The sequence below is a fragment of the Oncorhynchus mykiss genome, chromosome 16 (genome assembly GCF_057628025.1).
Source record: "Oncorhynchus mykiss isolate SJ-2025 chromosome 16, ASM5762802v1, whole genome shotgun sequence".
Classification (NCBI taxonomy): Eukaryota; Metazoa; Chordata; class Actinopteri; order Salmoniformes; family Salmonidae; genus Oncorhynchus; species Oncorhynchus mykiss.
This window is the reverse complement of record NC_143037.1, coordinates 53,352,564-53,367,500: the sequence shown is the minus strand read 5'-3', so window position 1 is coordinate 53,367,500 and position 14,937 is coordinate 53,352,564. Positions and strand designations below refer to the sequence as shown.

General features: G+C 52.3%; 1 protein-coding gene across 2 annotated transcripts in view; it reads right to left on the bottom strand.

Annotated features, from left to right (window-relative positions):
- The window catches only part of LOC110492210 (plexin-A1), a 306,350-nt gene that overhangs the window by 129,336 nt on the left and 162,077 nt on the right, over positions 1–14,937 (bottom strand). For both annotated transcript variants that reach the window (XM_036947176.2, XM_036947177.2), the window contains exon 4: positions 5,992–6,123. In XM_036947176.2, the coding sequence (XP_036803071.1) occupies positions 5,992–6,123 (132 nt within the window). The remainder of the gene's footprint in view (positions 1–5,991; positions 6,124–14,937) is intronic.

The window sequence follows — 14,937 nt, the reverse complement described above, 5'->3', positions numbered from 1 at the left end:
AACAGCCTGAGGACAGTAGACCATGGCCAGGGAACATGGAGATCCCTACTTCCATTTATCACCCTAACATGCATGGACATGTGGATGACATAGGTAACGTACCAGTGGGCCATCCATGCTCATCTATAATACACAGCCTTGAGTTAATAAATCATAGGACCAGCTGCAATGGAAGTCACCCATAATGGTAATCATATTCATAATATTATGACCCCCCCCCCAAAAAAAATCTCCAATGCGACCAATGAGATTTCTTCTAGCACCACTGTAGCAGATGTAATGAGGGAATGTGAGTGTACAGTATGTACACTGCTGGGAGTTGGGGGAGGTGTAGAGGACAAGGTGGGGTCCTCTGGGGCAGGGGCTAGCTGCAGTATGAAAGGAAGGGAGAGGGGGGACTACATACAGTAACTAAGTCAGCGTGCTGATGGTCCTCTGCTCCAGCAGAACTACTAGGCTCAGAGGTCCCCTCCCTCTCCCAGGCTCCTGCTAAACCACACTGGGCATAACTACTGCTGCTACCCAGGGAAAGACACGACCCCACAGCAGAGATGCAACGCAAGTGCAGTGACATCACCATGTGGTAAATTCCTTTCTAGACCAGGGCTCTCTATCTGTTCCTGGAGAGCTACCGCCCTGTAGGTTTTCACTCCGAGCCTAATCTACAGCACCTGATTCTAATAATTAGAGCCAGGTTAGTTACAACTGGGGTTGGACAGAAAACCTGCTGGACGGTCGCTCTCCTAGAACATGGTTGGAGAGCCCTGTTCTAGACCAATAAGAAAGAGAGTTCCAAACCTTTTTTCAGTTTTTACCACCCCACTCAGACCACTCCCAGATAATCCTGTCAAAATGATTGTTTGAGAAATTACACCTTCCTAAAAAGCTATTTTTGTTTCTCTTTGACAATCACAGTAAGGTACTCAATTGTTACCCAGAAATTATATGATTTTGAAATAAAAATGTCTGCACCTTGGTAGTGTCTGGAACCAGTGTACCAGTGTCTGGAACTCTATTGGAGGGATTCTACACCATTCTTCCACCAGTACTGACAAGTGCTGACCAACTGGCAGGTGTCTTCACTGACATTTTCAACATGTCCCTGATTGAGTCTGTAATACCAACATGTTTCAAGCAGAACACCATAGTCCATGTGCCCAAGAACACAAAGGCAACCTGCCTACAGTGCCTTGCGAAAGTATTCGGCCCCCTTGAACTTTGCGACCTTTTGCCACATTTCAGGCTTCAAACATAAAGATATAAAACTGTATTTTTTTGTGAAGAATCAACAACAAGTGGGACACAATCATGAAGTGGAACAACATTTATTGAATATTTCAAACTTTAACAAATCAAAAACTGAAAATTGGGCGTGCAAAATTATTCAGCCCCCTTAAGTTAATACTTTGTAGCGCCACCTTTTGCTGCGATTACAGTTGTAAGTCGCTTGGGGTGTTTCTCTATCAGTTTTGCACATCGAGAGACTGAATTTTTTTTCCCATTCCTCCTTGCAAAACTGCTCGAGCTCAGTGAGGTTGGATGGAGGGCATCACTGTCCTGATATCCAGAAGCTCTTAGTCTAGTCCGAGGTGAGTGATCGCTGTCCTGATATCCAGAAGCTCTTTGTCTAATCTGAGGTGAGTGATCACTGTCCTGATATCCAGAAGCTCTTTGTCTAATCTGAGGTGAGTGATCACTGTCCTGATATCCAGAAGCTCTTTGTCTAATCTGAGGTGAGTGATCACTGTCCTGATATCCAGAAGCTCTTTGTCTAATCCAAGGTGAGTGATCACTGTCCTGATATCCAGAAGCTGTTTGTCTAATCTGAGGTGAGTGATCACTGTCCTGATATCCAGAAACTCTTTGTCTAATCTGAGGTGAGTGATCACTGTCCTGATATCCAGAAACTCTTTGTCTAATCTGAGGTGAGTGATCACTGTCCTGATATCCAGAAACTCTTAGTCTAATCCGAGGTGAGTGATCACTGTTCTGATATCCAGAAGCTCTTTGTCTAATTCGAGGTGAGTGATCGCTGTTCTGATATCCAGAAGCTCTTTGCCTAATCCGAGGTGAGTGATCACTGTTCTGATATCCAGAAGCTCTTTTCTGCCGTAAGATACGGTGGCAGAAACATTATGTACAAAATAAGTTACAAATAACGTGAAAAAAACACATAATAGCACAATTGGTTGGGCGTCCTTAAACTGCTGCCATTTCATCCGGCGCCATAGTCAAACTATGGAGTGTGTGTGGGAGGTATTTATGTGCCTGGTGTCTGTCCTAGAGCTAGCACACCATAGTGGTCATTATGGTGTCTGTCCTAGAGCCATCACACCATTGTCTGTTCTGTTCTGTTCTGTTCTGTTCGTCCCTCCCTCCGTCCCTCTCTCTCTCTCTCTCTCTCTCTCTCTCTCTCAGGACGTGAGCCCCAGGACCGTGCCTCAGGACTACCTGGCCTGATGGCTAGTTGTAGTCCTGGTCCCCAGTTCACCTGGTCGTGCTGATGATCTAGTTTCTGCTGTTCTGCCTGCGGCTATGTAACCCTGACCTATTCACCAGACGTACTACCCTGAACATCTTGGAGAACAATCAGGCCTTGATGGCCATGTACTCTTATAATCTCCACCCGGTGGATTGGCCACCCCTCAGAGCCTGGTTCCTCTCTAGGTTTTCCTAGCCAACGTGCTTCTACACCTGCATTGCTTGCTGCTTGGGGTTTTAGTCTGGGTTTCTGTACAGTACTTTGTGACATCAGCTGATGAGGTGGGCCACCTGAATGTAGCCCACCTCTCAAATAATTTGATGGAAAATGGCTACTGATATTCAGTCATCACTTTGTGGATGTTGTCGGGCGGGAATACAGCTGGAGAGGGCTGCAGTTACGATGGGGGCATTGGTAACCCGCCTGTCTGTCCCATAACTAAGGCATTATCAGGAATAGACTGGGACTGAGGAGAGGGTGGGTGGGACTGAGGAGAGGGTGGGTGGGACTGAGGAGAGGGTGGGTGGGACTGAGGAGAGGGGAAGGAGGCCATGGGGTGTTAAATAGCAATCCAGAGAGAGAGGGGGCATTTTGAAGAAGCCGTTTCAAGCCAGGCAGTGTCAAAGAGCTTGACAGTCCTTACCCTGTTACCTCATGTCACTCTGCCACAGAGCACACACCTACAGGTCTGCTCTGACATGGTAGATATAGACTGGGGCTGAAGGGAGGGTGGGTGGGACTGAGGAGAGGGCGGGTGGGCTGAGGAGAGGGTGGGTGGGACTGAGGAGAGGGTGGGTGGGGCTGAAGGGAGGGTGGGCTGGGACTGAGGAGAGGGTGGGTGGGGCTGAGGAGAGGGGTGGGGGGCTGAAGGGAGTGTGGGTGGGACTGAGGAAGAGGGTGGGACTGAGGAGAGGGTGGGGGGGCTGAAGGGAGGGTGGGTGGGACTGAGGAGAGGGTGGGGAGGCTGAAGGAGGGTGGGTGGGACTGAGGAGAGGGTGGGGGGGGCTGAAGGGAGGGTGGGTGGGACTGAGGAGAGGGTGGGTGGGACTGAAGGGAGGGTGGGTGGGACTGAGGAGAGGGTGGGTGGGACTGAAGGGGAGGGTGGGTGGGACTGAGGAGAGGGTGGGTGGGACTGAAGGGAGGGTGGGTGGGACTGAGGAGAGGGTGGGTGGGACTGAGGAGAGGGTGGGTGGGACTGAGGAGAGGGTGGGTGGGACTGAAGGGAGGGGAAGGAGGCCATGGGGTGTTAAATAGCAATCCATAGGAGGGAGAGGGGCATTTTGAAGAAACCGTTTCAACTTAAACCTCAGAGATGTTGCCTTCTTATCTCTCATCACCCTGCTAACCATTCTGATAGAGAGAGATGCTGAGATAGAGGGGGGGGGGGTCTTCCAGTAATGATGGAGGAAACCTCTTTAATGCGTGAGACGAGGACCTCCAATTTGAGCTCAGGGGAGAAACCACATGAAAGAAAAGAGAAAGAGGGAGAAAAGGAGAAGGGTAGAAATAACTGGAGTAGAGGAGGAAAAGAAGAGGGGAGAATCCCTTTCCGTTGGTGCTTTGGCAGTGGTAAAAAAAAGGGGATTTATTCCATCAAAGGGGGATCAGAGAGACCCCCTCTCCTGTTCTGTTGCCTGTGATGAAGGGTTCTGACTGGGGGAGGAACGTGTGTGTGGGTAGAGGGTGCTGACTGGGGAAGAACGTGTGTGTGGGTAGAGGGTGCTGACTGGGGGAGGAACGTGTGTGTGGGTAGAGGGTGCTGACTGGGGGAGGAACGTGTGTTTGGGTAGAGGGTGCTGACTGGGGGAGGAACGTGTGTGTGGGTAGAGGGTGCTGACTGGGGGAGGAACGTGTGTGTGGGTAGAGGGTGCTGACTGGGGGAGGAACGTGTGTTTGGGTAGAGGGTGCTGACTGGGGGAGGAACGTGTGTGTGGGTAGAGGGTGCTGACTGGGGGAGGAACGTGTGTGTGGGTAGAGGGTGCTGACTGGGGAGGAACGTGTGTGTGGGTAGAGGGTGCTGACTGGGGAGGAACGTGTATGAGGGTAGAGGGTGCTGACTGGGGGAAGAACGTGTGTTTGGGTAGAGGGTGCTGACTGGGGAGGAACGTGTGTGTGGGTAGAGGGTGCTGGGTAGAGGGTGCTGATTGGGGGAGGAACGTGTATGAGGGTAGAGGGTGCTGACTGGGGGAGGAACATGTGTGAGGGTAGAGGGTGCTGACAGGGGGAAGAACGTGTGTGTGGGTAGAGGGTGCTGATTGGGGGAGGAACGTGTGTTTGGGTAGAGGGTGCTGACTGGGGAGGAACGTGTGTGTGGGTAGAGGGTGCTGACTGGGGAGGAACGTGTGTGTGGGTAGAGGGTGCTGACTGGGGGAGGAACGTGTGTGTGGGTAGAGGGTGCTGACTGGGGAGGAACGTGTATGAGGGTAGAGGGTGCTGACTGGGGGAAGAACGTGTGTTTGGGTAGAGGGTGCTGACTGGGGAGGAACGTGTGTGTGGTAGAGGGTGCTGGGTAGAGGGTGCTGATTGGGGGAGGAACGTGTATGAGGGTAGAGGGTGCTGACTGGGGGAGGAACATGTGTGAGGGTAGAGGGTGCTGACAGGGGGAAGAACGTGTGTGTGGGTAGAGGGTGCTGATTGGGGGAGGAACGTGTATGAGGGTAGAGGGTGCTGACTGGGGGAGGAACATGTGTGAGGGTAGAGGGTGCTGGGCAGGGGGAGGAACGTGTGTGAGGGTAGAGAGTGCTGGGCAGGGGGAGGAACATATGTGTGGGTAGAGGGTGCTGGGCAGGGGGAGGAACGTGTGTGAGGGTAGAGAGTGCTGGGCAGGGGGAGGAACGTGTGTGAGAGTAGAGGGTGCTGGGCAGGGGGAGGAACGTTTGTGAGGGTAGAGGGTGCTGGGCAGGGGGAGGAACGTGTGTGAGGGTAGAGAGTGCTGGGCAGGGGGAGGAACGTGTGTGAGGGTAGAGAGTGCTGGGCAGGGGGAGGAACGTGTGTGAGGGTAGAGAGTGCTGGGCAGGGGGAGGAACGTGTGTGAGGGTAGAGGGTGCTGGGCAGGGGGAGGAACGTGTGTGAGGGTAGAGGGTGCTGGGCAGGGGGAGGAACGTGTGTGAGGGTAGAGAGTGCTGGGCAGGGGGAGGAACGTGTGTGAGGGTAGAGGTGCTGGGCAGGGGGAGGAACGTGTGTGAGGGTAGAGGGTGCTGGGCAGGGGGAGGAATGTGTGTGAGGGTAGAGAGTGCTGGGCAGGGGAGGAACGTGTGTGAGGGTAGAGGGTGCTGGGCAGGGGGAGGAACGTGTGTGAGGGTAGAGGGTGCTGGGCAGGGGGGTGGAGCTCAGTATACTGGAAATCAAACACAACCAATCACATAGAGTGCTGGAGTGGCAGAAAAACACAGAGGAAACACACACAACCATTAGGTTTGGGTAGTGCATAAATAGGAGGGGTTTGGTGCCGTGAGAGTGTATGATTGTTGAAAAACGATTTAATATTCATATTATAGCGTGTGTTTTACCTGTTTGTCTGTGAGGGCATAGATGTGCTGGTAGTCTGGGCTGAAGAGCAGATCTCTGTGGATGGGACTCCCCTCGCTCACCACCCCATTCTCATACAGCATGGCAGGATGGTTGATAGAATTCACCAGGATCTGAAACACACAGGACAGGACAGAGACGTCATCACACTCACAGTACACTCACAGGACACTCACAGTACACTCACAGGCAGGATAACACACAATCGCAATCAGCATTACAGTCAGAGGACAGGACACAGTCACCGGTACAGTGCAACACAGCCCAGACTCTGGTATGTTCTCAGGAAAGTTCAGACAGGTCAGAAGTGAAATACGACAGTCGTCTCTGTAATGTGAGACTTTACACGGCCAAATAAAAGTGGATTGTGTGTAATGTCAGTGACAGAATGATAGAGCTCTGTGGCGCATCCCAACCACAACATAAAGGAAACCAACGGCCGCTGTAAATCTGACTGTCTATTTCTGCTCCACAACCATCAATCACTACACAACTTTACACAATGCCACTGCTGCTGCACTCTCCCCAAAATAAACAACACTCTCACACACACTCTCTCTCTATCACTCTGACTCTCTCTCATTCTCTCTCTCTCACACACACTCTCTCTCTATCACTCTGACTCTCTCTCGTTCTCTCTCTCTCACACACACTCGCTCTCTATCACTATGACTCTCTCTCATTCTCTCTCTCTCACACACACTCTCTCTCTATCACTCTGACTCTCTCTCATTCTCTCTCTCTCACACAAACTCTCTCTCTATCACTCTGACTCTCTCTCGTTCTCTCTCTCACACACACTCGCTCTCTATCACTATGACTCTCTCTCATTCTCTCTCTCTCACACACACTCTCTCTCTATCACTCTGACTCTCTCTCATTCTCTCTCTCTCACACACACTCTCTCTCTATCACTCTGACTCTCTCTCGTTCTCTCTCTCTCACACACACTCTCTCTCTATCACTCTGACTCTCTCTCGTTCTCTCTCTCTCTCACACACACTCTCTCTCTATCACTCTGACTCTCTCTCGTTCTCTCACACACACACACACACACACTCTCTCTATCACTCTGACTCTCTCTCGTTCGCTCTCTCTCACACACACTCTCTCTCTATCACTCTGACTCTCTCTCGTTCTCTCTCTCACACACACACTCTCTCTATCACTCTGACTCTCTTTCGTTCTCTCTCTCACACACACTCTCTCTCTCACTCTGACTCTTTCTCGTTCTCTCTCTCTCTCTCTCTCTCACACACACACACACACACACTCTCTATCACTCAGACTCTCTCTCGTTCTCTCTCTCTCTCTCTCACACACACACACACACACACACACACACACACACACACACACACACACACACACACACACACACACACACACACACACACACACACACACACACACACACTCCTCTATTGTCACTGACCAACTGTTCCATTTCTACACAGCTGAAAGTTGAAATTCCTCTTCCTCATGTTACGGTGTAATTACAAAGGAATGATGTGAACACTGTAATGGCTGATGCATGCAGGGATGATCATTTCCAACAGAATACCTAATAAGAATGATCTGCATCAAACCAGGTACTCAGCAAGTACTCAAAAGATCACAACAAGGGTCTAATACATATTCAGCTATTCTGCCTCCAGAAATGCCTCCCTGTACAGTAGAACGTCTTAGTATAATAATAATCAATCAGAGTTGTGTTGCCCTTTGACTGGTTGCTAGGGGCGAGCAGCAGCGATTACTGGCTGAATGTGCTGAATGACGTCAGCCTGATCTCCACAGTGTGTTCTGGAGTTCTGCCTGATAACATAACCACAGACTGCTAGACCCTGGGCAGACCCTGCTGCATTTAGCTAACGTACTGCAGCGGAGCTACGTGCCTTTATTTTCAGGTGGGGGGGGGCTAACTCACTAAAACAATTGGATAATAACAACAGCTGCCCCCTTCCCCTCTACCTTAGTGGGTATATTGATGTGAGGTTCAGGAGTTACTTCCCGTCCCCTCGTATTTCAGGTCTTAATGATGTACCCAGGCCGCGGTGCCAGGTCAGCCTGATTAATAGCCCGCCTTGTCTCAGCTCTCTCCCTCTCTGCCTGGGCACTGGGGAGGATATTACCTGACTGGGCCTGACCATACCACAATACTACCACCTCTTTCAGAGAGAGCTGGAGGAAGGAGGAGGGAGGGCTGAGAGGAGGAGGCGGAGAGGAGGGGGTGGGTGGAGGAGGGAGGGGTGGAGAGGAAGGTGGGTGGAAGAAGGGTGGATGTGGTGGTGGGAGAGGAGGGGTGAGAGGAGGGAGGAGGGCGAAGAGGAGGGTAGGGTGGCTGAGAGGATGAGAGAGGAGGTGGAGGGTGGAGAGACGTGTGAGTAGGGGAGGGTGGTAGGACAGGAGGGAACCAGATAGAGAGGCAGTCATGCAGAAGAAAGCAAGATGAAAGAGAGAAGAGGATAGGAAGAAGATGAGGGGGAAGGAGGGGAGGAGATGAGGGAGGAGGGAAGGAAGCACGGAGGGAGGAGAGGAAAGGGAAGACGAGGGAGGGAGAGGAAGAGATGAGGGGTAGGAGATGAGGGAGGAGGGAAGGAGATGAGGGGAGGAGATGAGGGAGGAAGGGGAATGAGATGAGGGAGAGGAGCGGGAAAGAAGATGAGGGAGGAAGCGGAGAAGATGAGGGAGGAGGGAAGGAGATGAGGGGAGGAAGGGGAAGGAGATGAGGGGGAGGAAGGGGAAGGAGATGAGGGGAGGAGGGAAGGAGATGAGGGGGAGGAAAGAGGGGGAAGGAGATGAGGGGAGGAGGGGAAGGAGATGAGGGGAGGAGGGAAAGGAGATGAGGGAGGAGGGAAAGGAAATGCAGGGAAGGAGGGGAAAGGAGATGAGGGAAGGAGAGGAAAGAGATGAGGGGAGGAAGGGACAGGATGAGGGGAGGAGATGAGGGGAGGAGGGGAAGGAGATGAGGGAGGAAGGGGCAAAAGGGGATGAGGGAGGAAGTGGAAGGAGATGAGGAAGGAAGAGGAAAGAGATGAGGGGAGGAAGGGAAGGAGATGAGGGTAGGAGATGAGGGGAGGAGGTAAGGAAATAGGAGGGGAAGGAAGGGGATGAGGGGAGAGGGAAAGGATGATAGGGGAGGAGGGGGAAGGAGATGAGGGGGAGGAAGGGGAAAGGAGATGAGGGGGAAGGAGAGGAACATAGATGAGGGGAGGAGATGAGGGGAGGGGAGGAAGGGGAAGTGAGGGGAAAGGAGATGAGGAGAGGAGGGGAAAGGAGATAAGGGAAAGGAGATGAAGGGAGGGTGAGAGAGCACACGCCTCACATCCAAAGGCCCTCTGCTCCTACTTTTAGGAAGTGCCCTGCTCTGTAGCTTGGAACACAGCACACTGACGTGATTTGGGTGAAATGGTTCAGGAGGACACAGAGCCAGACCAGCAGGCAACTTTATGGTCTTTAACTCCAGTCTCCCCAACACCTGCTATAGTGCTGTATTCTCCAGAGGAGCTCCACAGTCAAGGGTCATCCAGTAGAATGTTCTGGAGCAGGAAGGGAGAGGGGGATGTTGAAGTGGCTAGCAGGCCTGGGATTCGTGGTCATGAGGCTTATTCCCTCCCATCAAGATTCTCCCTACAGGACACGTCTCATTACAGAGCCAGTGAGCCAAAGCTGATAATACCAAGGACACTACATCCTCTCTCTCTCCTTCTCTCATCTCTCTCTCTCTCTTTTTACTATTCTCTTCCTCTCTCAATTCTCTCTCTCTCTTCTCTCACTCTCACTTCCAGGGAGGCTGCCAACATGTGATCAGAACATTCACTTCAGGAGAAGAAGAGGGAGGGGAAGGGGCGGGACGGAGGGGGGACTGATGCTGTGTCCTATAACTTTAATGAATGGGAATCAGCAGGCAAGGTTACGGCAGAGGGAACAAACAGGAAGCTGAAGGCACCTCTTTCCTCTCCCCTGATTCATACTGTACTCTCTCTGCACTACCCTAGACTAACCTCTCTCCCTGTCGCTAGGTAGAATATTCTACGTCCAGCATAAGGAATTTCCCAGAAGGAATATAGAACATCTCGCCCTCCCCCTCTACTTTTACTTAAGAGGGACCCCTATGGTTAACAATTAGCCCAAGCCATAATTGAGTATAATGCATGTGCAATGATGGGAATAACTGTCCTGCCTCCATACATTTACTATACAACTGTAACGCAAAGATACACGTATCTCTCAGTTCAGTATCCTGTAAGAGGTCTGAGCGCAGGTCTCCTAGGCACACACACACACACACACACACACACACACACACACACACACACACACACACAGCCAGGGCTGTGCCGAGAGAGGGGAGCGCTCCACAGATTACTCAAACAATAGCCTCTTGAACAAGAGCCAGGAGTTTTGCGAGAGGGAGAGTGGATAAATTCACTGCATTCAAGTCGGTCTCGTCTCATAAAGGTGTCAAGAGATATGGAGTGTGGGCAAGACAAAAACTAATTCATTCCCCCCCCCCGGGCTGGAGGCTTTAAACGCGGCCACACTTATTGCTGTTGTCATACAGTACATACCACTCACAGTAGATACCATGTTACTGGTGCTCAATCACAAGGACAGGTCACAGCATTGCACTTCTCTACTGCTACAACCATCTACCTCCACTGCTCCACTTCAACACCTGATGATCAACCTGACATCCTTTTCACCTGGAGGTGAAACACACACACACACACACACAACACACACACACACAAACACACACGTTTGTTTTACTATCCTAGTGGGGACCAAACAATTGATTCCCATTTAAAATCCTATTTTCCCTAACCCCTAACCCTAACCTTTAACCTAACCATAACCCAGATCCTAAACCTAACCCCTAACCCTAACCTTTAACCTAACCATAACCCAGACCCTAACCCAACCCTAACCTTTAACCTAACCATAATCCAGACCCTAAACCTAACCCCTAACCCTAACCTTTATCCTAACCCCTAAGCCTAAAATATCCCTTTTCCTTGTCGGGACTTCTGATAGTAAAACCAAAAACACACATATACACACACACACACACACACACACACACACAGAACCAGGGCTTTACTGACTCGCCTAGTTAAATAAAGGTTAAATAAATAGAAATACAACCAATTGCCAGAGAGCAGAGAACAACTGACTATACAGGATTAAGTCAACATGGAACAGTCTGCACTGCTGGGCCCTCACATCTACTGGAAGTACAGTTGTGTAATACATGGCTGGTGTTCCTAAGGTACAACCCTCCTCAATCTGTTTTATTGGAGTGGGAGGGAGAGAGGGAGAGTGGGAGAGTGGGAGAGAGGGAGGACAGAGGGTGGGAGGGAGGGAGGATCAGGAGAGTGGTAGGGAGGGAGGGTGGGAGGGCGGAAGAGAGAGAGGGAGGGAGGGAGGCAGGGAGGGTGGGAGGGAGAGTGGGGGGCGCAAGAGAGGGAGGGAGGGAGGGAGGGAGGGAGGGAGGGAGTGCCGGCTGGCGGGCGGGAGGGAAGGAGAGTGGGAGGGAGGGAAGGAGAGTGGGAGGGAGGGAAGGAGAGTGGGAGGGAGGGAGGGCTGGCAGGCGGGCGGGATGGAGAGAGGGAGGGAGGGTTAAGGCCAGGCTACTCCTCCCTGTCCTCCTCCTCTTCCTCCTCTCTCTGTGAACTGTAGCTGATTGGAGGTGGAGGGGAAGTGAGGGATTAGATAATAAAATGAAAACAGAGAGAGCATGAATGAAGTCCTCTCCCCCCTGCTGTGCTGACTGTATTGTGTGCTGTAAAACTATGGGGCTGCTGCTGGTCTCTACATGAGTCAGGATTAAGGTCAGGGTGAGTTCACCAGCAGGTCCACCTTGGCTGCTCACAAGCCAACCAAACACCACCACAGCCTCAGACAAAGGTGCTGTCTAATGCAACTCCAGATCATCTCGGCTGTCAGCTCGTGACATATCCAAATTAGAGGAGTGTGGGAGAGGGAGAGGAAGGGATCCAACCATGCACATGCTATAACAAAGCAGTAGTCAAGTGTCCCTTCTCCGCATTGGATCTTTATCCAGAGTCAAAGGGCAGGCTCATTCCACTGCTGGCATCTTCTATTAGATTAGACTCTGTGAGCGGAGCGGAGGAAGGGGGTATTCTGACAGTACAGAATACAGGAAGCCAGCGGTGTGGTCGCCATGCAACACAACACCAGGCAGGAAATACCTGCAGAGATTAAGACAAGTGAATGACAGGTGCTTTGTCATGAGATCCATCCCTGTCGCCTCCCTCTCCTCACTTTCCTTCCTTCCTCCCTCTCGCCCTCCCTCCCTCCCTCCATCCCTGCAGCCTCCCTCCCTATGTCCCCCCTCCCTGCAGTCTCCCTCCCTCCCTCTCTATGTCCCTCCCTCCCTCCCTATGTCCCCCCTCCCTGCATTCTCCCTCCCTCCCTCTCTATGTCCCCCTCCCTGCAGTCTCCCTCCCTCCCTCCCTCTCTATGTCCCTCCCTCCCTCCCTCCCTCCCTCCCTCCCTCCCTCCCTCCCTCCCTCCCTATGTCCCCCCTCCCTGCATTCTCCCTCCCTCCCTCCCTATGTCCCCCTCCCTGCAGTCTCCCTCCCTCCCTCTCTATGTCCCCCCTCCCTGCATTCTCCCTCCCTCCCTCTCTATGTCCCCCCTCCCTGCATTCTCCCTCCCTCCCTCTCTATGTCCCCCTCCCTGCAGTCTCCCTCCCTCCCTCTCTATGTCCCTCCCTCCCTCCCTCCCTCCCTCCCTCCCTCCCTCCCTCCCTATGTCCCCCCTCCCTGCATTCTCCCTCCCTCCCTCTCTATGTCCCCCTCCCTGCAGTCTCCCTCCCTCCCTCTCTATGTCCCTCCCTCCCTCCCTCCCTCCCTCCCTCCCTCCCTCCCTCCCTCCCTCCCTCCCAACCTTCCTCCCTCCCTATGTCCCCCCTCCCTGCATTCTCCCTCCCTCCCTATGTCCCCCTCCCTGCAGTCTCCCTCCCTCCCTCCCTATGTCCCCCTCCCTGCAGTCTCCCTCCCTCCCTCTCTATGTCCCCATCCCTGCAGTCTCCCTCCCTCCCTCTCTATGTCCCCCCTCCCTGCCTGTCCTATGTCCATGCCAGACACTACAGCAGTAGCCAGTGACCCTTCAAATCCCAGTTGTTGGAAATCTATTTACTCTGGCTTGGAGTGGACACAGTGAGACATTTGGCTAATGAAATCAAACAGGGGCACTTCCCAGATGAGACTGGAACCAATTTCATTATTCCCCAGCGCTGTGCTATGGGCTGCCCTCCTGCGCTTCCTGCCTCACCATCAACATGTTGAGCTGGGGTGATGATGAGGCTGGGCTCAGGTGTAATAGTTGATATTATGTCACTTTAGCCCCCTGTTCTGACTATTTTCATCTTTGCACGTACAGAAAAAAACACGATATCAATGTGATCATTTAAATATACCTCGCAAAGCATCAACAAAACTCGCTTAAAAATCCCCGCTCAACGTCCCCGAAGCCACTCAATGTTTGTCAAACTATTAAGACAACTGTTAAATTCAATGAGCCCAAACCATCAAACATTATATATGGTTATTCAAGTGATCAAGCCCACTGTTAGACACGGTGTAGAATGATGACACCTGGTGCTACTGTCTGTCTCAGTCTGCGTGTGACCCTTCCTTTCTGGAGGACGTCCAGAGTATCACACACACCTGCTGACTGCACAGTCTGCATCTCCTCCTCTGTTCCACCACTACGCACGGACACACGCACACACAAGCACACAAACACCCAGTATCAGCCACATCAGCGTGACAGTTTACTCAGTGAAATGAACCATCTTTCACTGACTGCACCACTGGTTACACCGAGGCCCCAGGGCACGGCCAGGCAGGCAGGCAGACAGGCAGACAGACAGACAGACAGAACACTGTAGCTCTATGGTAAGACAGACAGACAGACTGAACACTGTAGCTCTACGGTAAGACAGACAGACAGACAGACAGACAGACAGACAGACTGAACACTGTAGCTCTACGGTAAGACAGACAGACAGACAGACAGACAGACAGACAGACAGACAGACAGACAGACAGACGGACGGACAGACAGACAGACAGACAGACAGAACACTGTAGCTCTACGGACAGACAGACAGACAGACAGACAGACAGACAGACAGACAGACAGACAGACAGACAGGCCACTGTAGCTCTACGGTAAGACAGACAGACAGACAGACAGACAGACAGACAGACAGACAGAACACTGTAGCTTTACGGTAAGACAGACAGACAGACCACTGTAGTTCTACGGTAAGACAGACAGACAGACAGACAGACAGACAGAACACTATAGCTCTACGGTAAGACAGACAGACAGACAGGCGGACAGACAGACAGACAGAAAACTGTAGCTCTACAGTAAGACAGACAGACAGACAGACAGACAGACCACTGTAGCTCTACGGTAAGACAGACAGACAGACAGACAGACAGGCGGACAGTCAGACAGACAGAACACTGTAGCTCTACGGTAAGACAGACAGACAGACAGACAGACAGACAGACCACTGTAGCTCTACGGTAAGACAGACAGACAGACAGACAGACAGACAGACAGACAGGCAGGCAGGCAGACGGACGGAGGGACGGACGGACAGACAGGTGGGCAGGCGGACAGGCAGGCAGACAGACAGACAGACAGGCAGGCAGGCAGACAGGCGGACAGACAGACAGACAGAACACTGTAGCTCTACGGTAAGACAGACAGACAGACAGACAGACAGACAGACAGGCAGGCGGACGGACGGACGGACAGGCAGGCAAGCAGGCGGACAGGCAGGCAGACAGACAGGCAGGCAGGCAGGCAGGCAGGCAGGCAGGAAGACAGACAGACAGACAGACAGACAGAACACTGTAGCTCTACGGTAACATGTCACA